A 24,851-nucleotide genomic window follows, 5' to 3' on the forward strand; every position below is an offset into this window, starting at 1 on the left:
TGGGGAGGGGGATTTCTTTTTTAGAAATTCAGTTTTTAGATACAACTGTCCTTGAAAAGGCCAGCACTAGCTTTTAGGAGGTCTTTGGGCAATTGTACCTAAGCTGATCTCAAACAGTCCAGAAATGGTGAAGATACGGTTACTGTTGGGGGGTAAGAGGTAGTAGGAGAAATAAGATGTATGAACTGAAAGAACATTCCAGAGGTCTTTGCTCTGTCAAATACAATTGTAGAATGCACCAGTGAGTATCACAATGATTGCATTTGGTCTTAGTAATGTGTTCCCTCTTTATCTGGCCTGAATATAATGACCTCTGATGCCCAAACAGTAAAATACAACTAAAACATCAGGGCCGAATCCACACGTCTCAAGTTTTCTGCTTTTTTCCTGCCCATTATTCACTTCTCAGAGGGCTGTTCATATACTCTTACCTCAATTCCGCCATTCTCTCGTGTCTTTCGCATTGCGCCTCAGATGAATTTGTCATGCGTTCAAACGCTTCTCTTGCGCAGTTCTCACCGTGGATGTGGACAAATAGAAGCGTTTCACAAGGAGACCACCCCCTTCAAACCACCCCACTTCCGTGTTTGCAGCCTTTCTGGAACACCATCCCTCTTTGCCGTGCAACTATCAAGCTTTTCCACTCTCTCCGCAGCATGCCTGCCTGCCCGCCCTTCCCCCCTTTTTTAAAGGGGATTTTCCCAGCATTGTTGCACAATCCCGGCCATAAATCTTAATCGGGGTGCTCCAAAATCCTCATAGAGACATCAAGAGGTGGTGTCATTTCCAGATTCGTTTTCGTTTTCTCAGCCATGTCGGACGCTCCTCTCCGCAGGTCTGGGAGGAAGCGCCCGAGCACTCTGACCGGGCGGCTGATCTGCGAAGATTAGCCCCCAGGACTCCCAGTGAGGGAGGCAGGGTCCGGGACGCTGCGGGAAGAGCCCCCCGAAAATCAATGCGGGGGGTAAATTGCCCGTTTGTCCCTATGGAGGCCAGCAGACGTGCGCGGCGCCTCGAGTGCTGCTGGGCCATGGAAAACGGCAAAGAGCAGAACTAGGTGGAAGCCTGTAAGTAAGTGAATCCCTTCTGTTATTACAAGCGCACGCGAAGGAGTGGTGGGATCTGAAGCTAAGAAGGCTAGTTCTTCCCCCTCGCTGAGTCTCAGAATTTGGCTGGCGGTCCCCCCCCCCTAAAATGGCAGCGAAAAAACAGAGTCCCGCTCTGGGCAAGTCAATTTTGGCTGCCCTGCAGGGGAAGGGAGAGTCACTTGAAGAATTGGTGCGGAGGTCGGTTATCGAAGCCATAAAACCCTTTGTTGACAAGCTGAATGAAACAGATCAAAGGGTGGGCTTAATTGAGAGCGAAGTGAAAACCATTAAGGAAGCAGCGGGGGGAGCAGAGAAGTCTGCTCGGGAAAGTGTGTCACTCGTGAAGGCTACGAATAAAGAGTTAAAGCTGGTGGAGAACCAGCTGATCGGGCTACAAGTGGAACGAACACAAACAATTTTGCGCCTCCAGAACGTGAAAGAGGAGGAAAATGAGGATTTATGGGGTCTGGTCTCGGAACTATTGGCGACACCCGCGAAGGCAACTAAAGAAGAGGTTAAAAGCGCCATTTTGGAGGTCCGTAGGGCTTCTTCAAAATATGCAACGAAGCGTCAGCTGCCTCGCGAGATCATCATCGATTTCTCATCTAAAGGGATCCGAGACACTATCCTATACAATTCATACAATGCGGATCTGGACTTTTTGGGTAACAAAGTCAAGATACTGAAAGACGTCCCACTTTTAGTTCGGAAAAGACGTTTTAAGTATAAAAAGCTCGCAGCTCTTCTGAGGGAACGTGGAATAAAGTATAAATGGCTATTTCCTGAAGGTATCTGATTTAGTTACAAAGATCAAGCTTACAAGATATTATCAGAAGATCAACTAAGGGATTTTGAGGATAAAAATCCGGAATTTCAGCGAGACACCAAGCAAGAAGAAAATGAGAAGTCTGAGGGGGGGGGGGGAGGAAACGAGCACTGCGGCTGCAGTTGCTCAGAGAGAACTGCGTCCGGGACCCAGGAGGGGGAGGAAAACTTAATTTGAATTTGAATTGTAATTTGCATTTTGTAAGGTCAACCACTCCATCAATATTATACAAAGCTTTAGTTTTTTTTAATAATGGCAGTATGAAGGGAAAGCATTCTATGTAGTGTAGATGTTATATGTTGTTGTTTGGGTTTTTTTTTCCCTTCCCTTCCCTTGTTCCCCTTCCTTTCCTTTGTATTGTTAGTTAATGTAATTAATAAAAAGAATAAAAAATCTTTAAAAAAAAAGAGGTGGTGTCATTTCCATTTCCGTGTCATTTTTAGGATGCCGAACAGTTGGAATTATTGGTGGCTGTTAAAATTAATTTTTTTTAACTGTTGAAATTACCGTTATAGTGGAAAGCCGTCATTCTAACGTTACATTCAAGTGTCAAATAATTAGTCTGCCCGTTTGAAGAGTTTGGATCACCCCCACCTTAAATATCAGTTCAAATTAGCCTGCCAGAATAATGGTCCAATGGATTTCAAAGAAGAAGGCATAGAATAACATTAACCAATCACAGGCATCATAGGGGTGTGGCCTCGCCATAGCAATTCAGCAAAAAAACGCTATAGCGGAAATCTGATGAAAAAATGAAAAAAAATGAACATAATGTTGTCATTGGTGACGTCGGATCTAAACCCGCCCTGTATTGCGCGATTCTACCAGGGATGTGGACGAAGTATAGCACAAGGCAGCGGCAGTGAGAGAAGGGATGTGAACACAGACTGGGACATTGCAGGATAGAATCTAGCGTGATTAATGCACATGAAAAGTGGAAGGTAGGGAAGTGTGGATTCAGCCCAGATTTGGAATGGACATAAAATCCAGTAAAACCATCCAGAAGCAGCTGAAGCCTGTCTGGAGCTGGAGAGAAGAGTGGCTGGCTGCTCCTGCAGCTTGTGGAGGGGGGCTGGAAGGGAGAGGGAGCCCTTCCTCCTACTCCTCCACTTCTGTGAAGGAAGGTGGAGCCCTTCCTTCCACTCATGTACTTCTGCCAGTGGGCCAATTGGCAGCCTTTGGGCCCTAGCAGGTTACTGACTTTGCTTCCTTCTGCCACTGCCTGTAAGGAAAAGATAACCATTTACCTTGAATTTGATTCAGGAATAAATAGGCAGTGAATCGTTCATCTAAGTAGTTGCAAATCTACTACAGGCAACTGCACTGAAATTAATGAAACAAATATGATGGTTTGGATCCAACACAGCATTCCTGCAGATGGATTTCTATCCATAAAGCGTGATTTCCTCCCACTGCAGCCCTTTTGGGTTATGTGCACAAACTAGGGATGTGCATTTCGGCTTTCTGAAAGCCGAAAGAAAGCCGAAACAAAAGTGTTTCGGCTTCTTTCAGGTTAGCCGAAACGTTTCGGCTAGCCGAAAGAAAAAAAGCCGAAACGTTTCGGCTTTAGGCTTTTTCAATGGGAAAATGTCTCCGGCGTCTTCCCGGACGTCTGGGGGAGGCATTTTCCCACCGAATCAGCCCAAAATTGGTGGGGACCTTCCTCTAACCCCTCTCTACAAACCCCCCAAGTTTCAGACCGATTGGACTTTGGGGGGCCATGTTATGGCCCCCCAAAGCAGGTCCCCCTATCCTCCCATAAGAAAGTGAAGGAGCAGCATATTGTTAGCATGCTGCTGCTCATCTTCTTCATTATTTCCTATGGGGAAAAATGAAGAAGCAGGCTTCCTTTGCCAGGGGTGGCATTTTGCATGCAAAATGCCCCCTCACCCTCAGGGGCCCTTCTCCCACCCCTCCTCCCACCCCCCACCAAGGCTCAGCCTGCTCCCACTTGGGGGGGGCATTTCATGGCCTCCCCAAGTAGGTGCTCTAATCTCATTCTCTACCACTGACAGCTGGGGGAGGCTTGTCTTGCCAGGGGTGGCATTTTGCATGCAAAATGCCCCCCAACCCTCTGGGGCCCTTCTCCCACCCCCCACCAAGGCTCAGACTGCTCCCACTTGGGGGGGCCATTTCATGGCCTCCCCAAGTAGGTGCTCTCATCTCTACCACTGACAGCTGGGGGAGGCTTGTCTTGCCAGGGGTGGCATTTTGCATGCAAAATGCCCCCCAGCCCTCTGGGGCCCTTCTCCCACCCTTCCTCCCACCCCCCACCAAGGCTCAGACTGCTCCCACTTGGGGGGGCCATTTCATGGCCTCCCCAAGTAGGTGCTCTCAGCCCCCAAAGTCCACCCCCTACAGCCCCACACAAACTCAATTCCCCCCCAGCTGCCACACACAGACCCAAATCCACCCCCAGCAGCCCCACACCCATAACCCCAGGAACAGGCTGGCAAAGGCCAGCCCTCTCCCTTTGTTCCCTATGCTGGGAACTTCTAAACTCTCTTTCCCTGGGCAATTCTGCACAGCCCAGGGGTGCCAAAATGGTGGGCACACTTCTGAGTGCCAGCTGGTCCCTGTGAAAGAGCACCTGAACCACAGACACCCTCCCTCAAATTTCCCCACCACCTACAGAGATGGCTGGCCGGCCAGCCCCATTGTTCCCTATGATGGGAACCAACTGCACAACAAAGAATAAAACAAGAACAACACAAAATAAAGTTTTTAAAAAATTATTTTCTCCCTTCCAAAGTACAAGTAGGCAAAGCATTATGACACATTACACCAGCAGTCCCCCACACAGAAAAATAACACAACTCACTTAACATCAGAGAATCACAAAGCACGATTCCTGTCAAAAACACTTTATTTCTTGAACAGCTTTAGGTTACACAGCAGGGGGGGGACACCAAAGGGCATGGAAGCAGTATCTTACACAAAAATAACACAACTCACTTCACATTAAAGAATCACCCCAAAAAATTGCTGTCAAAAGCACTTTATTTCTGTAACTGCTTTAGGTTACACAGTAGGAAGGCACAACAGAGCAGGAAAGCAGTGTACTACACAAAAATAACACAACTCACTTCACATCAGAGAATCACACAAACACAATTGCTGTCCAAAACGGTGAAGTGGGTTGTATTATTTTTGTAGTACATTGCTATCATGCCCTGTTGTGCCCTCCTACTGTGTAACCTAAAGCTGTTCAAGAAATAAAGTGTTTTTGCCAGGAATTGTGTTTTTGTGATTCTCTGATGTTAAGTGAGTTGTGTTATTTTTGTGTAAGATAGTGCTGCCATGCCCTTTGGTGTTCCCCCCTGCTGTGTAACCTAAAGCTGTTCAAGAAATAAAGTGTTTTTGACAGGAATCGTGCTTTGTGATTCTCTGATGTTAAGTGAGTTGTGTTATTTTTGTGTAAGATAGTGCTGCCATGCCCTTTGGTGTTCCCCCCTGCTGTGTAACCTAAAGCTGTTCAAGAAATAAAGTGTTTTTGACAGGAATCGTGCTTTGTGATTCTCTGATGTTAAGTGAGTTGTGTTATTTTTCTGTGTGGGGGACTGCTGGTGTAATGTGTCATAATGCTTTGCCTACTTGTACTTTGGAAGGGAGAAAATAATTTTTTAAAAACTTTATTTTGTGTTGTTCTTGTTTTATTCTTTGTTGTGCAGTTGGTTCCCATCATAGGGAACAATGGGGCTGGCTGGCCAGCCATCTCTGTAGGTGGTGGGGGAATTTGAGGGAGGGTGTCTGTGGTTCAGGTGCTCTTTCACAGGGACCAGCTGGCACTCAGAAGTGTTCCCACCATTGTGGCACCCCTGGGCTGTGCAGAATTGCCCAGAGAAAGAGAGTTTAGAAGTTCCCAGCATAGGGAACAAAGGGAGAGAGCTGGCCTTTGCCAGCCTGTTCCTGGGGTTATGGGTGTGGGGCAGGTGGGGGTGGATTTGGGTCTGTGAGGGGCTAATGTGGGGATTTGGGTCTGTGTGTGGCAGCTGGGGGGGAATTGGGTTTGTGTGGGGCTGTAAGGGGTGGACTTTAGGGGCTGAGAGGACCTACTTGGGGAGGCCATGAAATGGCCCCCCCAAGTGGGAGCAGTCTGAGCCTTGGTGGGGGGTGGGAGGAAGGGTGGGAGAAGGGCCCCAGAGGGCTGGGGGGCATTTTGCATGCAAAATGCCACCCCTGGCAAGACAAGCCTCCCCCAGCTGTCAGTGGTAGAGAAAAGAGCACCTACTTGGGGAGGCCATGAAATGCCCCCCCCCCAAGTGGGAGCAGTCTGAGCCTTGGTGGGGGGTGAGAGGAAGGGTGGGAGAAGGGTCCCAGAGGGCTGGGGGGCATTTTGCATGCAAAATGCCACCCCTGGCAAGACAAGCCTCCCCCAGCTGTCAGTGGTAGAGATGAGAGCACCTACTTGGGGAGGCCATGAAATGGCCCCCCCAAGTGGGAGCAGGCTGAGCCTTGGTGGGGGGTGGGAGGAAGGGTGGGAGAAGGGCCCCTGAGGGTAAGGGGGCATTTTGCATGCAAAATGCCACCCCTGGCAAAGGAAGCCTGCTTCTTCATTTTTCCCCATAGGAAATAATGAAGAAGATGAGCAGCAGCATGCTAACAATATGCTGCTCCTTCACTTTCTTATGGGAGGATAGGGGGACCTGCTTTGGGGGGCCATAACATGGCTCCCCAAAGTCCAATCGGTCTGAAACTTGGGGGGTTTGTAGAGAGGGGTTAGAGGAAGGTCCCCACCAATTTTGGGCTGATTCGGTGGGAAAATGCCTCCCCCAGACGTCCGGGAAGACGCCGGAGGCATTTTCCCATTGAAAAAGCCGAAAGCCGAAAGTAAGCCGAAAGCCGAAAGCCGAAACGGCTGGCCGTTTCGGCTTTCGGCTTATATGAAAGAGAATCCTCTTTCGGCTTTCTGCTTTAGCCGAAAATTTTTGGCTTGCACACCCCTAGCACAAACCTTTAAAAATATGTTTATCTTAGAAAAAAATGGCTTAATGTGGATAGAACTTCATGCCTGTAATTTTAGTGTGAGAAATCTCAAAAATACTATCTGAGCTAAGATTTCCTGTGATTTATGATATATGAGTAATTAAAAACATTACACAATAAATTTATTTTCTTTCTTCTTTAGGTACAGATTAATCGGAACACCTGTTACCCAGTGTTTAACAGAGAGTAATACCGTCAAATGGAATAAGGAGCCTCCAGATTGCCAATGTAAGTTTGTCCCAGTGGTTTCAGTTAGCATAGTCCTGGAACTCATGATATTCAAGAGGCATGTGAGCCAGTGAAGTGGAGTTTTCAGGAAAAAAATGAATTAGAAAATTTCCTGGTACATCATGATCTGATTTGTTTTGACTTGTATTTAGTAAACAAAACTTTTTAAAAAATGCATGTTAATTTTATGTCCTAATTTCAATGACTAAACTGAAATATTTAACTGAAATATTGGATTAGAAGCCAGTGTGATATACTGTTTATAGTGCTGGACTAGGATCTGGGAGGCCCAGGTACAAACCTCCACTGTGCTGTGGAAACTTGCTTAGATGACCCTGGTCCAGTCCCACTCTCACAACAGGATAAAATGGAGGAGAGGAGAGCAATGTAAGCTGCTTTGGATCCCCACTGGGAAGAAAGGTGGAGTATAAATGAAGTAAATAAAATTAAGTTAATAAATAGGGAAAATATGTCAAATGTGGTTTAAACATTGCGTTAAATAAATTTAACACTTCATTTGGAAGTTATTTTTTCCCCATACCAACCACCTTGGCAAATTGAGTTAAAGTTGACATGTGGAACCGTCATCACATAGGCGCTTCTCGGTAGGGGTGTGCACTGGGGAAAAACTGTTCCAGAATAACCTGAACCGCAAAGCAGGGTTACGCAGTATGCTGCGTAAAGATTCGGAGCATACTGAAGTGAGGGGGGAAGCTTTGTCAGTAGTCTAGTCAGTGTAATTGCTGTAGTATTGGGATCACATGTTCCTGATATCTGTTCCCAACCAGCAGCCTAGCTGCAGCATTCTACACTTGCTTCAGCTTCTAAATGCCCTTCAAGGGTTGCCCCATGTTGAGCACATTACAGTGGTCCAGTCTAGATGCAACTAAGACATGGATCACTGTGGCTTGATCTAACTGAACCAGGAACGGATGTAGCTAACGTGCCAGCCAAAGCTGGGCAAAAGCACTCTGAGCCACCACAGTTACTTGGTTTTCTAAGGTGCAAGCATTCTTTTCTTATTTAGTTTCAGTTAGGTAGCAGTGTTGGTCTACAGTAGAACAGCCGGATTTGAGTCCAGTAGCACCTTAGAGACCAACAAGATGTTCAGGGTAGAAGCTTTTGAGAGTCAAAGCTTCTTTCTTCAGATAGCTGAAAAAGGGAGCTTTGATTCACTGTTGGTCTCAACAATGCTACTGGATTCAAGTCCTTTGGTTATTTAGAGACATTGGGCGGAGATAACAAATAAAACAATTCAAACACATTTCTCCAAAAGTTGTCTTTTAATATATCTGTATAAATTATTTCTGCTTACCACTGGAAAAGGACAGTTAAATTCTCCAGTACTTGATCAATCTAAATTTAAATGAATTTGTCATTATTTTCTTTCTATATGAATGAAATAATAGAATCATAGGTTTGGAAGGGACCTCCAGGGTCATCTAGTCCCATCTCCTGCACAGTGTAGGAAATTCACAACTACTTTCCCCCACACCCCAGTGACCCCTGCTCCATGCCCAGATGATGGCAAAACACCGTCAGGATCCCTAGCCAAACTGGCCTAGAGAAAATTGCTTCCTGACCCCAAAGTGGCGATCGGCATAACCCTAGGCTTCTAAGAAGGGGCCACGAGAACTAAGCATTGATATAACCCAACCTGCCCTGCCTCTCATGATTTGCCTAGTTTCACAGAATTAGCATTGCTGTCAGATGGCCATCTAGCCTCTGCTTAAAAATCTCCAAAGAAAGAGAATCCACCACCTCCTGAGGAAGCCTGTTCCACTGAGGGACCATTCTAGCTGTCAGGATGGTCTTCCTAATGTTTAGCTGAAAACTCTTTTTTTTTTTTTTTTTTATAATTTTTTTTATTTTTCATAACTACAAAACACTACACCAGACTATCACAAGGAAAGGGAAGAGGGAAGGGACAAAGGGGAGTGGAAAAAGAAAAAGGGGGGGGGAATGAACTACAAACACTAAACACTACACTTCAATGTTTCCCTTCATACTGTCATAATACAAAAATAGCTCCATAGAATAATGATGGAGTGGTTAATCATACAGAGAATAAACATTTCAAATTCTGATTAAACTTTCCTCCCCCTTCTGGGTCCCGGACGCAATTCTCTCTGTGCAACTGCTGTTGCAATGCTCTCCTCCTCCCCCCCCCCTCCGGCTCCTCCTTTTCTTCGTTCTTGGTGCAGCAGAGTTCTGGGTTTTTATTCTCAAAATCCTTTAGTTGATCTTCTGATAATATCTTATAGGCCTGATCTTTATATCTGAACCATATTCCTTCCGGGAATAACCATTTGTACTTTATTCCATGGTCCCTCAGAAGAGCTGCAAACTTTTTATATTTAAAACGCCGTTTCCGGACTAGAAATGGAACGTCCTTCAAAATCTTGACTTTCAAACCCATAAAGTCCAAATCCGCATTGTATGAGTTATATAGGATGGTGTCCCGAATCTTTTTAGTTGAAAAGTCAATAATGATCTCACGAGGCAACTGTCGCTTTGTTGCATATTTTGAAGAAGCCCGACGGACCTCCAAAATGGCGCTTTTAACCTCTTCTTTAGTCGTCCTCGCGGGTGTCGCCAGTAGTTCCGAGACCAAATCCCACAGATCCTCATTTTCCTCCTCTTTCACGTTTTGGAGACGCAAAATTGTCTGCGTTCGTTCCACTTGTAGCCCGATCAGTTGGTTCTCCACCAACTTCAGCTCCTTTTTTGTAGCCTTCACAAGTGACGCACTTTCCAGAGCAGACTTTTCTGCCCCCCCCGCTGCTGCCTTAATGGTTTTCACCTCGCTTTCAATTAAGCCCACCCTTTGATCAGTTTCGTTCAGCTTGTCAACAAAGGGTTTTATGGCTTCCACCACCGCCCTGCGCACCAATTCTTCGAGCGACTCCCCTTTCTGCAAGGTGGCCGAGATTGACTTACCGAGAGCGGGACTTTGCTTCTTTGCTGCCATTTGGGGGGGGGGGGCGCCAACAAAATTCTGGAACTCCACGAAGGGGAAGAGCGAGTCTTCTTCAGATCAACCTCTCCTTCACAAACGCTTGTAGAACAGAAGGGATTCGCTTGTTTACAGGCTTCCGCCTGTTTCTTTTACTTGCCGTTTCTCGTTGCCCGGCGGCACTCGAGGCGCCGCGCACATCTGCCGGCCTCCGTTTAGCTGAAAACTCTTGATTTAATTTCAACCCATTGGTTCTGGTCCGACCTTCTGGAGCAACGGAAAACCACTCCGCATCATCCTCTATAGGACAGCCCTTCAAGTACTTGAAGATGGTTAACATATTGCCTCTTGGTCATCTCTTCTCCAGGCTAAGTTCACCGAGCTCCTTCAACCTTTCCTTAACCTGGAGACTTGGTCTCCAGACCCCTCACCATCTTCATTGCCCTCCTCTGGACATGTTCCAGCTTGTCTATATCTTTCTTAAATTGTGGTGGCCCAAACTGAACACAGTACTCTTGGTGAGGTCTAACCAGAGCAGAGTAGAGTGATACCATCACTTCATGTGATCTGGACCCTATACTTCTGTTGATACAGCCCAAAATTGCATTTGCCTTTTTAGCTACCACATCACACTGCTGTTTCATGTTCAGTGTATGGTCTACTAAGACCCCTAGATCCTTTTCACACATACTACTACCAAGACAGGTCTCCCCCATCCTATAATTATGCATTTGATTTTTCCTACCTAAATGCAGAACTTTACATTTATTTCTATTGAAATTCATTTTATTTGTTTTAGCCCAGTTTTACAGCCTGTCAAGATCATCCTGTATCCTGACTTTGTCTTCTTCCGTATTTGCTCCCCCTCCCAGTTTAGTATAATCTGCAAATTTAATAAGCATTCCCTCTATTCCTTCATCCAAATCATGCCTAAAAATGTTGAACAGAACAGGTTCCAGGACCAATCCTTGAGGCACTCCACTTCTCACTCTTCTCTAAGAGGATGAGGAACCATTAACAAGCACTCTTCAGGTGTGATCTGTCAACCAGTTACAGATCTACCTAACAGTAATAGGATCTAAACCACATTTTACAAACTTGTCAACAAGGATATTATATGGAACCTTATCAAAAGCCTTACTGAAATCGAGATAATTTATGTCGACAGCATTCCCCTGATCCAGCAAGGCAGTAAATTTCTTTAAAAAATGGTAAGGTTAGTCTGACATGATTTATTCTTGAGAAATCCATGCTGGCTCTTAGTAATCTCAGCCATCCTTTCTGTTTTTTAATTTTATTTTTAATATTTTATTTTATTAAAAACAGAAAAGGGAATACAGAAAAAGAAAGGGAGAAAGGAAAAGAACAACAAAAATGCAAAGCTCTGTACTTCAAGGATTATCAAAATATAAAGTGTAAAGATCATAACCTTTAAAATATTAGAATAATATTTGAGACTGTATAAGATATATATTTTCAAATAAACTACTTGTACAGAACTCAAACCTATTCCTAATCTTTATCTAAAAATAAATAAATAAACAACTCATTATTATCCTTATCATTAATAATGCTGACTTCTTAACGATATTTCAGTGTTATCTATCATGCATTGTATTCTGCCAGTTATTTTAATGCAACTAATTATCATAACCTTTAAAAGTGTTAGAATAATATTTGAGATTATTTAAGGTATATATTTTCAAATAAACAACATGTACAGAATTCAGCCTTATTTCTACCCATATCTTGAAAAAAATCATTATTACCCCATCTTATCTTTTACTTATATATTTCTTAACAATAAAAATGCTGAGTTTTTAACACTATTTCAATGTTATCTATCATACATTCTATTCTACCGGTTATCTTAATTCAACTAATTATCTTACAGTCAAATCAATGACTTTATAACTTATCAAGATATGTTAAATTCTCAAGGGAAGATTAAATCATGGCAAAAATTAGTGATGAAGGAAAGGAAATCAATGGCTGATATTTCTTTAGGTCGTCTCCAGACTAAAGGGAGCTCTTAAGGTTCACAGAGGCCAATTGAGGGATCTGACTGATTTTGAGAAGATAATCACACAGAGAAAGAATCATATCTTAGGCCAAATCTATACACTTTTACTCCAAAATGATACAGAAACAGAATGAGTTAAAATGATTTGCTAAAATGGATGCAGAATTTGGGAGAAGAAATAACATTCCAACAGTAGGAAAATTTATGAATTAAGAGCATAAAATTTGCACAAATAAACAAATTAAGAACAAATGCAATTTGTAAAAGTGTGAGTGAAAGTAGTGGGTGCCCTGGGTAGTAGTGACCATGTAATTTTGGAATTTACAGTCTTGGGGAAGGGAAAATCTGTATGTAGTCAAACATATAGGTTGGATTCAGGAAAGCAAATGTTAACAAACTTAAAGTTACGTTGGGTACAGGGCCGGATCTAGGGGGGCAGGGGGGTCACCTGCCCCCAGCGCCGATGAAGAGGGGGTGCTGGGTGCAGCTGCCAGCTGGAAGCATGAGCTGTGCAGATGGCGGTGGTAGTGCTGCCAGCTGAGCAGGAGGGCTGGGAAGCTGCCCGCGTGCCAACCTGACTGCCTGCCATTCTGACGGCTGCATCTGGCCCGCAGCTGTTGCACCCAGCCGGGAGCATGCGTTGTTGGTGGCAGCACAGGGCAACTGAGTGGGCAGCCTCCCAGCCTTCCCGCTTAGTTACCCTGCACTGCTACCGCCAGCGTGCGTGCTCCCAACCAGGCACAATAGCTGCGGGCCAGGTTCAGCTATTGGCATGGGAGGCGGCTGGGATGGCATGCGGGGCAACTGAGCGGGAGGCCTGGGAGGCCGCCCATGCGCCATTCCAGCTGCCTGCCACGCCAGTGAGGAAGCCGGCTCGCAGCTGCTGGCCAGGGAGTGCACAGAATTGTGGGTGCACTCCTGTGTGTGCCCGTGCCCTGTGTGATGATGCCATCACGCAGTGACATCATCGTGCCATCTGGGTGCATGCAGTAGTGGTCACGGGAGTGGCAACAGCCTTGGAGCTGCCCCTGGGGCCGGTGAGCCTTGCTACAGCCCTGGCTGGGTAGAAGCCCATGGTCAGAAATACTTAAGAAGAAGGGAATTCAAGAGGGATGGGAGTTTCTTAAAGGTGCAGTATTGAAGGCACAATCACAAATGATTCCTATGAGAAGCAGAAATGTGAGGACCCTAAAGAAGCCAAGGTGACTCGATAAACAGTTTTCTAAAGAGCTGAGAAGCAAAAAAGACTCATTTAGGAAATAGAAGGAAGGCCTTATAACTAGGGGTGTGCAATTCGGTATTCTGATTAGGTTAAAGTTACCGAATCAGGGCCGTTTCGGTTTTTTTCCGGTATTACCGAAACTTTTTCTGAATACCAAAAAATTTCAGTAATACCGAATCAGAGATTGCCGAATCGATTCGGGATGATTTGGGTCGATTCGGGATGATTTGGCAATCAAAGAATTTGCTAGCCGTTTGTATTTCCTCCAGGTTTCCGGGAGCCGGGGGGGGGGGCATTTTCTGTCCGAATCAAACCAAACTTGGTGGAGACCTTCTCCTAACTCTTCTCTAACTACCCCCCAAGTTTCAGAAAGATTGGACTTTGGGGGGGCATGTTATGCCCCCCCAAAGAAGGTGCCCCCATCCTCCTATACTCTCCATGGTTCTCTATGGGGAAAAACAAGTCATCTTTCTAGGTGGTGTGGGGTGGCATTTTGCAAGCAAAATGCACCCAACTTTCAGAGGCCCATCTCCCACCTGTCCTCCCTCCCTCCACCAAGGCTCAAGCAGATCCCACTTTGGCGGGGGGCATTTTATGGCTTCCCAAAAATGCTGCTCTTAGCCTCTCTCCATTATTTCCTATGGGGGAAATAAGAGAGGCTTGTCTGGCTAGGGGTGGCATTTTGCATGCAAAATGCCCCCAACCTTCAGGGGCCCATCTCCTACCTGTCCTCCCACCCTCCACCAAGGCTCAACCAGACCCCCCTTTGGGGGGCCATTTTATGCCCCCCAAAGGTGGTTCTCCTGCCACACCACTTTGTCTTCCTACTGTGGGGAAGACTTCCACACAGCAGAAACACATGGGATTGGGGCTGCCAATGGCCACAGCCACAGTCCACCTGCACCCAAACTGCCAAATACCACACATGCCCTCCCCAAAACCTAACCTCCCCTGTCCTGTGGCCAGCCACTTTCTATTGATTCCTGTTATGGGAAAATCTCCCACAGCAGGAACCCACAGAATGTGGCATCTATGGCCACAGGCACAGTCCCCCTTTTAAATCCACCCCCACAGCCCCACACTGACCCATAGACACCTTCCCCAACATTCTCACAACAGCCACTACTCCAGGAGCAGGCTGGCCAGCTGTCCCCCATTGTTCCCTGTGATGGGAACTTTTAAACTCTCTTTCCCAGGGCAATTATGCACAGCCCAGGGGTGCCACAATGGTGGGCACACTCCTGAGTGCGAGCTTGACCCTGTGAAAGAGCACCTGAACCACAGACACCCTCCCCCATATTCCCCAACCACCTACAGAGATGGCTGGCCAGCCAGCCCCATTGTTCCCTATGATGGGAACCAACTGCACAACAAAGAATAAAACACAAACACACACTGAATAAAGTTTAAAAAAATTATTTTCTCACTCTCAAAGTACAAGTAGGCAAAGCATTGTGACACATTACACCAGCAGTCCCCCACACAGAAAAATAACACAACTCACTTAACATCAGAGAATCACAAAAACACAATTCCTGTCAAAAACACTTTATTTCTTTAACAGCTGTAGGTTACACAGCAGGGGAGCACACCAAAGGGCATTCCAGCATTCCCTTACAAAAAAATAACACATCTCACTTCACATTAAAGAACCACAGAAACACAATTGCTGTCAAAAACACTTTATTTCTTTAACTGCTTTAGGTTGCACAGTAGGAGGGCACAACAGGGCATAAAAGCAGTCTACTACACAAAAATAACACAACTCACTTCACATCAGAGAATCACCCAAAACACAATTGCTGTCAAAAACAGTGAAGTGAGTTGTGTTATTTTGTGTAGTATTTTGTATTAATGTTGGTACTGTTGGTACAATATGTTTCGTACCTATGTTTGCAAAGAAACTACCATTTATGCTTAAAGTACAGGATTTGAGACCTAAAATGCAGAGCTTAGTTTACTTTTAGAGTGAATTGGTAACATGTAAAATTACAATTTGAGATGATGAAATTCTGAGAATTCTGCCTTTATTTTCCAATATTATTGAACTTGTGCACAAGGTAAGCTCTAGGATTCCTATAAAGTTTATAGGGTGTTGAGTCGCTATGCATGCTTTGAAAAAGCAAGATGTTGAAAATAAGAAGTTTTAATATTATAAAGGAGGTAATTCCTCTAATGCAAGTAAAATGTAGCAAAAATCCATATTACTAAAGTCTTTTCACATAGCCCAGTGAATTGGCTATTTACTAGCTATTTCTCCCCAGTTGCACTTGATTTGGCAGAATGCATACAGATGTGAATTTACAACTGTTTCTGTTTGAGCCATTGTCACCTGCACATTTTTTTTATTTATTTACTTCATTACCTCATTTATACCCTGTCCTTCTCCCCAATGGGGACCCAAGCAGCTTACATCCTCCTCCTCCATGTTATCCTCACAACAACCCTGTGAAGTAGGTTGGGCTGAGAGTATGTGATTGGATCAAGGTCACCCAGCAAGATTCCATGGCAGATTCAAGCATGGACCTGCCAGCTCCTAGCCTGACAATCTAATGGCTATACCACAGTGGCTCATTGTTTCTATTAGTAAACAATGGGGGTGATCTTAAGCAGGCCTACTCAGAAATAAGCCCCATTCTATTCAATGGGGTGGTAGTTTTTAGAAAAGAAAGTGTAAATATATTGTGGATATTGGAGTAGAAAATATGCTGTAAGGTTTTTTTTCAGAAAACTGATCTAGGGAAGCATTTTTAAGTGTTGTAAAGAGATACAGCTCCTCCCTCATTTCACAGAAAGGCGAGCTGTTAATATTCAACAGAACTGTGAGTATTTAAATATGCAAAAATGAAATGGAATATAAGCAAAAGAAAATTCCACTTCATATGAAAGTGCATATTTACAGTTTTGGTGTTTACAGAAGCTTTGGGAGTTGTGAAACACCCTAACTTCAGCCACCGAAACCAGATAGGGGGATTTTTTGTATCCCATAATACATTAGAATTTGGCTTGGGAAAGTGAATACACTCCAAATATAATTTGTGTAAGCTATATTCCCCCTGCATTTAAAGAAAATCATAATCTAATAGTTGTGCAGTTGCTGCCAGTCAGCAGAATTTTTTGTTAATTTTGATGAAATGCTTTTCTGTCTTTCAGCGATCACTTGCTCTTCTCCTCCCAATATCACTGGGGGCACTCATGATGGAGGAGAAAGTTTTGAGAATTTCCCATATAACTCAACAATTACTTATAAATGCAATCATGGCTTTTCACTAATTGGAGAGGCGTCCATTCATTGCACAACTGAAGATAAAATAAAGGGAATCTGGAGTGGCCCTGCTCCTGAATGTAAAGGTAATGTGCATGCATCAGTGTGGCCCATTTCACATTTCTATTTTAATCCAGTTGTTATCTATTGCTATTGACATCCATTTATGTAACACAAATTTGACTGTTAAACGTATTTGTGGCCAAATATGCAGCATCTCTAGTATTAAACTAGAGATGTGAAGACCCAGACAAACCTGGGGAATTTCAGGGGAAATGTTTTTTCCCTATTATAGTAAAGCCTATACTTTAAACTTAGCAGCTCAAGACTCAGTGACAGCTGATCTATTGAAATGGAAGTTTTTCAAGTGATGTTTGGGAGACTGTAAGTTGTCTCTGTCCTGGTTCCTGAATATTTCTTTGTATGACCATGAAGGGATAGAGGGCAGTGTATACTTCTTGATGTATTCTAGGTGAATTTTTTACTGGATTGGTGAATCTTTTACTGCATTGTTGGCAACTGGGCCAACATTTAAAGCTACTCAAAGAAAATTCTTGGAAGCCTACAGTGCAATCCTAAGCCTAAGCTAGTCTGTTTCGGCAAAAAGGAACTGACAGCTGAGGCGACTTAATTTTAACATGATTTTTCATAGGTCAGAGTCTACTTCATTAGGTATAATATATATTACAGTGGATGCAGAATACATACCTAAAAGGCCTTTAGCAATAAAGTATTTTAAAGCAGGTGTTAAGTAGTGTAACAGATTCTTCCCAGAGGCATTTATATGAGTTATTTAATAATTGTTCCAAAGAATGTTCAGCATTTTGGACTTCGTTGCTGGGTCCATTGTTGTATATAATCAGCATATAACCGATTAGCAGGGAGACCAGTACAGTAATACCTTTATCTTCTGTCACAGACATATTGGTAGCCAGTCACAGTAAATATTATTGAACTTTGTTCTTTAGCGGAAGTCAATAGTGATTTTGAACTGGCCAGATCTTTGTGTAGCTTTTCTAATTAATAACTTTAGCCACTCCTTTCATAATTGTGGATCCAGCTTGTCTAGAACTCTGCTCAGATCTCCTGTAGCGTTCTTTCAACTGTTTCATGTTAGGAAATGTCATGACATTTGCTTCAAACCAGAATGTGTTTACCATTAGATTTGTCTGTAGCAATGATGTGTATAGTTTAAATGCCTTAATTAAACTTAAATTATTAAAACTCAAACTATGCCTAGTACATGTGTACAGTGTGCATATTCTAATATTGAATTCCTGTCTTAGCACTCACAAGAAGAAAAGCCAGCTTCCTAGTTTTTTTTTAAAAATGCAGATATATTGTAAGAACGGTTTAAAAGGAAATTTGGGGGAATATACTGTGCATTCAGTACTAGCGGTTTTCAGTTGAATTGCTGCCATACTGATTTGTAGGATGGCCTGATAGGCTTGCTCCAAGGGGAACTGCTGTGCTGCTGTTGTGTGTACCCTTTTAAAAAGCTGGCTGATAAATTTGGGCTCCAACATGGTAGTGAGAGAACCTACTGCCTTCAAAGAACAAAAAATAAACTCAATTAAAATGTTTGTAAAATGGTATGGTATTGCTGCCTTGCTATTGTGTTTTAGTTTTTAATGTCTACATTAATGTTCTGGTTATACAGTGAAGAACACACAACCTCTAAAGAACTCTTTTAACCTATAAGAAAGTTTATCAAATGATACCTGCACATGTTTGCATTTATCTTATTTTATTATTGCATGTTGAAATATGTGATTTTGCTGGACAGTTATACATTACCAGTAAACTGGCAGACATGATACTGGAAGAAAAATCTGAGACCTACTATATATAGAAATTACTGATATTTGCCCAGAATTTCTATAGCAGAAATTGCCCCACTTAGCCCACAGGCATTTTAAATACAGTCTATCTCTTGTGAAATAGTAATATGATAAAAAAAATCTATTAAACCTGAGCAGAAATGAGTTGAAGCAGCAGCTTACCCCATATCAGCTGGTTCACAAGCCAACAGTTTTATTACCTGAAATTAGAACTGATTTTGATGGCCTCCTTCTAGTGTTTAAACATTATTGAACATTTGAACTTGTGTTATAGATTGAGTCGGAAATTATTTGCATCTTTAGACTTAGAACTCTCTTTTGATAAGGACTGTTCGTAGTATTACATGTTTCCTGCAATAATCAGAATTTGTTGTCTTTATCTTTATACAAAACTTACTCAGCTGTTGTTTATGCAACCAAAGATGACTAAGTAGTAGTAGAGATGGTTGTTATGCGGAATCTACCAAGCCTCTTTACGTGGCAAAGGAATCCAAGGGTCAGTTTAGTCACAAAGCTCTTACTTGAATGCTTGAATGAACTGCTTTCTTTTGTTCTTTAGCCTCTGATCAGCCCCTTAGTTACCTAAATTACTAAAGCCCAATGTATATTAAGGGACTCGTGTTCCAGGGAACACGAATGATCATATATACTCTGATTTCTATTTCTGTATTTGCCAAAAGAACATTCATTCACTTTAAATATAGGTTTATATAAATTACAGATTCCTCTTGATTAGAATTTACTTCAGAATTTTTCCTCCTGAGACAACCTCTTGTAGTCTATATCTACTGTCAACTGGGTCTCTCCCAAGAAAACAATATTTACAAGTTGCCCTCTCCACTAATGTAGAAACACTTTTAAAAAATAGATAAAATACTTCTCAGTGTTTAATTTCGTTTACCACATAATTCAGCATAACTAAAAACCAGAGTGCAATACTCACAACTGCATGGGGCTCTAATCTGCAATAAATTCACCATGGTGGTTCTAGAATTGGCAGATTCTCTGCACAATAGTGTACTTCTAAATGCAACCCAGGCCTGACCAAAAGACTGCAGTTGCTGCACTTCAGCTCTGTTTCTTCACGGTCGGTTTCGTTTTCTCGGCCATGTCGGACGCTCCTCTCCGCAGGTCCGGGAGGAAGCGCCCGAGCAGCTTGACCGGGCGGCTGATCTGCGAAGATTAGCCCCCAGAACTCCCAGTGAGGGAGGCAGGGTCCGGAACGCGGCGGGAAGAGCCCCCTGAAATCGATGCAGGGGGTAAATTGCCCGTTTGTTCCTATGGAGGCTGGCAGACGTGTGCGGCACCTCGAGTGCTGCCGGGCCATGGAAAACGGCAAAGAGCAGAACTAGGCGGAAGCCTGTAAGTAAGCGAATCCCTTCTGTTATTACAAGCGCACGCGAAGGAGTGGTGGGATCTGAAGCTAAGAAGGCTCGTTCTTCCCCCTCGCTGAGTTTCAGAATTTGGTCGGCGGTCCCCCCCCCCTAAAATGGCAGCGAAAAAGCAGAGTCCCGCTTTGGGCAAATCAATCTCGGCTGCCCTGCAGGGGAAAGGAGAGTCGCTCGAGGACTTGGTGAAGAGGTCGGTTATCGAAGCCATAAAGCCCTTTGTTGACAAGCTGAATGAAACAGATCAAAGGGTGGGCTTAATTGAGAGCGAAGTGAAAACCATTAAGGAAGCAGCGGGGGGGGCAGAGAAGTCTGCTCGGGAAAATGCGTCACTCGTGAGGGCAACGAATAAAGAGTTAAAGCTGGTGGAGAACCAACTGATCAGGCTACAAGTGGAACGAACGCAGACAATTTTGCGCATCCAGAATGTGAAAGAGGAGGAAAATGAGGATTTATGGGATCTGGCCTCGGAACTATTGGCGACACCCGCGAGGGCAACTAAAGAAGAGGTAAAAAGCGCCATTTTGGAAGTCCGTCGGGCTTCTTCAAAATATGCAACGAAGCGTCAGCTGCCTCGCGAGATCATCATCGATTTTTCATCTAAGAGGATCCGAGACACTATCCTATACAACTCATACAATGCAGATCTGGACTTTCTGGGTAATAAAGTTAAGATACTGAAGGACGTTCCATTTTTAGTTCGGAAAAGAAGATTTAAGTATAAAAAGTTTGCAGCTCTTCTGAGGGAACGTGGAATAAAGTATAAATGGCTATTTCCGGAAGGTATCTGGTTTAGTTACAAAGATCAAGCTTACAAGATAACATCAGAAGATCAACTAAGGGATTTTGAGGACAAAAATCAAGAATTTCAGCAAGACACCAAGCAAGAAGAAAAGGATTTGAAGTCTGAAGGGGGGGGAGGGAACGAGCACTGCGGTTGCAGTTGCTCAGAGAGAACTGCGTCCGAGGCCCGGGGGGGGGGGAGGAAGACTTAATTTGGATTGTAATCTGTATTTTGCAAGGTCAACCACTCCATCAATATCTTACAAAGTTTTAATTTTTTTAATAATGGCAGTATGAAGGGAAAGCATTTTTGTAGTGTAGTGTTGTTATATGTTGCTGTTTTTTTTCTTTCCTTCCCCTGCCCCCTTCTTTCCTTCTGTATTGTTAGTTAATGTAGGTAATAAAAAAATAAAAAAATTCAAAAAAAAAAAAGCTCTGTTTCTTCACCAGTCTTTGCTTACACATTCTGGTTTTGGAGCAAAATTAAAACCCTCCTAGCTACAGCTCCTCAGAGTGAAAGGAAAGGTAGGATACAAACATTTTAATAAACAAGTGAGGGAGATGAACAGAACAGAAGCACAGCGGCTGCAGCTTTGCTCAGTGACTTGAGGCATTTAGAAGTGTAGGCAAACTATCTCTAACCAAGGACTTGATAAATTGCCTGTGTACAGTTTTGTATAGCATAACGTTGCTATGTACTTGAGCACACTCCAGCCAAGTGAGGATGGCAAAGTACTGGGAGCCTTCCAGGATAAGTGGTGGCATAAACAAATTCTCAGATTTCTAGGGGGTGGAAGTTGTTTAAAAGGACATATTATTGCTTTTGTTGTTGTTACAACATGAGGCATGATGGGGTTGGAGAAAAGAACAGAATCACATTCTGATTCTGGAAGTTTAAGAGGGGTCCAAGGTAACACATGAGTTGCTGTCAGGGCTCATTTTGAGGGGGAACGTGCAGGAACACAGTTCTGGCAGGTCTCCAAAGAGGTCACATGTCAGGTGGCCCCGCCCACCTGACTTTTGGCCATTTGGGGCCCTTTTCGGCCTGGATTGGGGCCGAAACGGCCCGGATCAGGGCCAAAACAGCCCGGATTGGGTCGGTGCTGGGCAGGAGAATCCTCCATTGGGCCAATTTCGGCCTGGATCTGGTGGTTTTGTCCCAAATTGGGGCCAAAATAGACCTGATCAGGCAACTGCCAGGTGGGGGAACACTCCCTCGTCTGGCAGCAGCCAAATCCTGGCCATTTTGGGCCTGATCTTGGCTGTTTTGGGCCCCTTTCAGCACTTTTGGGCCCAATTTGGGCCCAAAATGGCCAGGATCATGCCCCAAACAGCCACAACTGGTCCAGAAACAGCCAGAATCGGGCCTTTAATGGGTGGTGGAGCACTCACCCACTCAGCAGCGGCCGGATCCTGTCCATTTTTGGCCCAATTTCAGCCCTGAATGGCCAAGATTGGTTCCAAGACAGGCAGGATAGGTGATGTTGGAGGTGTGACATATGCAAATCAGTTGTGCTAATGACACACTTCGGGTGATGTCAAGGGGTGTGACGTATGCTAATGAGTTCCTCCAGCTCTTTTTCTACAAAATAACCCCTGGTTGCTGTGATCTTTTGCTGCTCAAGGGACTTCTTCATCAGCCCAGATGGTCCCCTCCTTTAGCCAGTCTTTGGCATGACACATTGGCTCCATTCTTGCCTGACATCCCTGAAGCTCCAGGTTCAAAATCTGCTGTATACTCAAATCTTGACATGTCTTTACGTCCAGATAGTGAAATTATTCATGTCTGGTCCACGCTTTTATCTTCTCACTAACAACCACTTATCAAATAAAAAGTTTTGGTTTTTTAAAAATACTTGCACTTTAATACTGTAGCACTTTAAGTCGTACTGTAGCACTTTAAGTTTTTCCAGTTACCATGATATTCTGGACATCACAAATCATGTCTTAAGTGCAACAGCAGTAAATAATAAAAGCTAATGTTAAACCTTAAGGGTGGAATTTCCGCCCCCCCCTTCCCTTCCATTAGAGGAAAACAGCCTTAGGGGAAAAAATCTTTTGCTCACCACCACCCTTTACCCTTTATTTTCACAGATTCAAAGGCAGTTGCGGTGATAAGGGAGGTCATTTAGCTTTTCTGTCAGAGCTGTTGATATGATATCTGTTTGTATGGTGATGGACCTTGAGAAAGTTTTCTTTGTAAGAAAAAAATCCCAGAGTTGATTGCTTCTGAGGAACATTTTTATAATAACATAATAGTAACATTTGATTTATATACCGCCCTTCAGGACAACTTAACACCCACTCAGAGCGGTTTACAAAGTATGTTATTATTATCCCCACAACAAAACACCCTGTGAGGTGGGTAGGGCTGAGAGAGCTCCTAGAAGCTGCGACTGACCCAAGGTCACTGAGCTGGCTTCAAGAGGAGGAGTGGGGAATCAAACCCGGTTCTCCAGATTAGAGTCCTGCACTCTTAACCACTATACCAAACTGGCTCTCTATACCAAACTGGCTGTCTTTTTAATCAGGGGCCTTTTACATTTCTCTGGAATAAATCTTATTTGATAGGTTTGTCCTTTTTCGCACTTTCCACTGTATGCATTTCGTGATGCTCCAAGACTCCGCAATATACTGCCAACTAGATGCTTATCAAGGTTTTGTGAAACAGTCCTGGCTTTGCCAAATTCCATGCAATCTCTTTGAGGAAAAAGATGCCATTGAAGCTGACCTGAGTTCTTTCATATTCCTTAAGCTCTTTATATGTGGATGCAATTAAGAAAGGGCTGGCAGGGAAAAACTACCTTGAATTGGTGAGGGATAAGGAGTTTATGTTTAGAACTTTAAAAAATAAATGGAATAAAGAAAAACAAATAACTTCTGAGGAGGTTAATAAGTTAATGGTGAATTTGAAGGCAATTAAGCTAGAAAAGTATAGAGAACTTGAAAGAAAGATAATCATGAAGTGGTATAGAACTCCTGCCCAATTGGCATACATGTTTAAAGGGATGAAACCTAACTGCTGGCATTGCAATGCAAAAGAAGGGTGGTACTCCCACTTATGGTGGGAGTGTCCAAAGGTTATAGATTTTTGGGGAAAGGTACGGGGGAAAATAGCATTGGTATGTAAGGTCAACCTTAATATAGATGTAGATCTATTATTCATGGGTGTATTGGGAAACACTAGAATTGAGAAACAAAACCAGGATATTTTCAAAGCAATGTTATTAGCTGCACATGCAGTGATTGCATACGGTTGGAAGGAGAAGTTAAAATGGACCTTAGAAAGATGGAATGATTACTTGTATGAATATATTCAATCAGATATGTTGGAATGTTTAAAAAAAGATAAGGCATGGGATGGAAAAATGGAGGAGATAAAAGAGAAATGGACTGCATATTTTCTTTTTTTTATAATATTTTTATTTTTTATTAACTACATTAACTAACAATACAAAGGGAAGAAAGGGAACAAGGGGAGGAAGGAAAAAAAAACACAACAACTACAACATGTAACCACTATGCTACACAAAATGTTTTCCCTTCATACTGCCATTATTCAAAAGTTAAAGCTTTATGTTATATTGATGGAGTGGTTGACCTTACTAAATGCAAATTACAATTTAAATTCAAATTAAATTTTCCTTCCCCTCCTGGGTCCCGGACGCAATTCTCTCTGAGCAACTGCAGCCGCAGTGCTTGTTTCCTCCCCCCCCCCCTCAGACTTCTCCTTTTCGTCTTGCTTGGTGCACTGAAATTCCGGATTTTTATCCTCAAAATCCCTTAGTTGATCTTCTGATAATATCTTGAAAGCTTGATCTTTGTGACTGAACCAGATTCCTTCTGGAAATAACCATTTGTACTTTATTCCACATTCTCTCAGAAGAGCTGCGAACTTTTTATACTTAAAACGTCTTTTCCGAACTAGAAATGGGACGTCTTTCAATATCTTAACTTTATTACCCAAAAAGTCCAAATCTGCATTGTATGAATTATATAGGATAGTGTCCCGGATCCTCTTAGATGAAAAATCAATGATGATCTCGCAAGGCAGCTGACGCTTCATTGCATATTTTGAAGTAGCCCGACAGACTTCCAAAATGGCGCTTTTTACTTCTTCTTTAGTTGCCCTCGCGGGTGTCGCCAGTAGTTCCGAGACCAGACCCCGTAAATCCTCATTTTCCTCCTCTTTCACATTCTGGATGCGCAAAATTGTCTGTGTTCGTTCCACTTGTAGCCCGATCA

At 43.5% G+C, this 24,851-nt stretch overlaps 1 protein-coding gene across 1 annotated transcript in view; it reads left to right on the forward strand.

Moving 5' to 3' along the window:
• Positions 1 to 24,851, forward strand: part of CR1 (complement C3b/C4b receptor 1 (Knops blood group)) — a 167,260-nt gene that overhangs the window by 10,483 nt on the left and 131,926 nt on the right. Inside the window, exons 5-6 of the mRNA XM_054980427.1 lie at positions 7,043 to 7,128; positions 16,483 to 16,680. Coding sequence (XP_054836402.1) covers positions 7,043 to 7,128; positions 16,483 to 16,680 — 284 coding nt within the window. The remainder of the gene's footprint in view (positions 1 to 7,042; positions 7,129 to 16,482; positions 16,681 to 24,851) is intronic.

The sequence above is a fragment of the Eublepharis macularius genome, chromosome 5, assembly GCF_028583425.1.
Source record: "Eublepharis macularius isolate TG4126 chromosome 5, MPM_Emac_v1.0, whole genome shotgun sequence".
Lineage (NCBI taxonomy): Eukaryota > Metazoa > Chordata > Lepidosauria > Squamata > Eublepharidae > Eublepharis > Eublepharis macularius.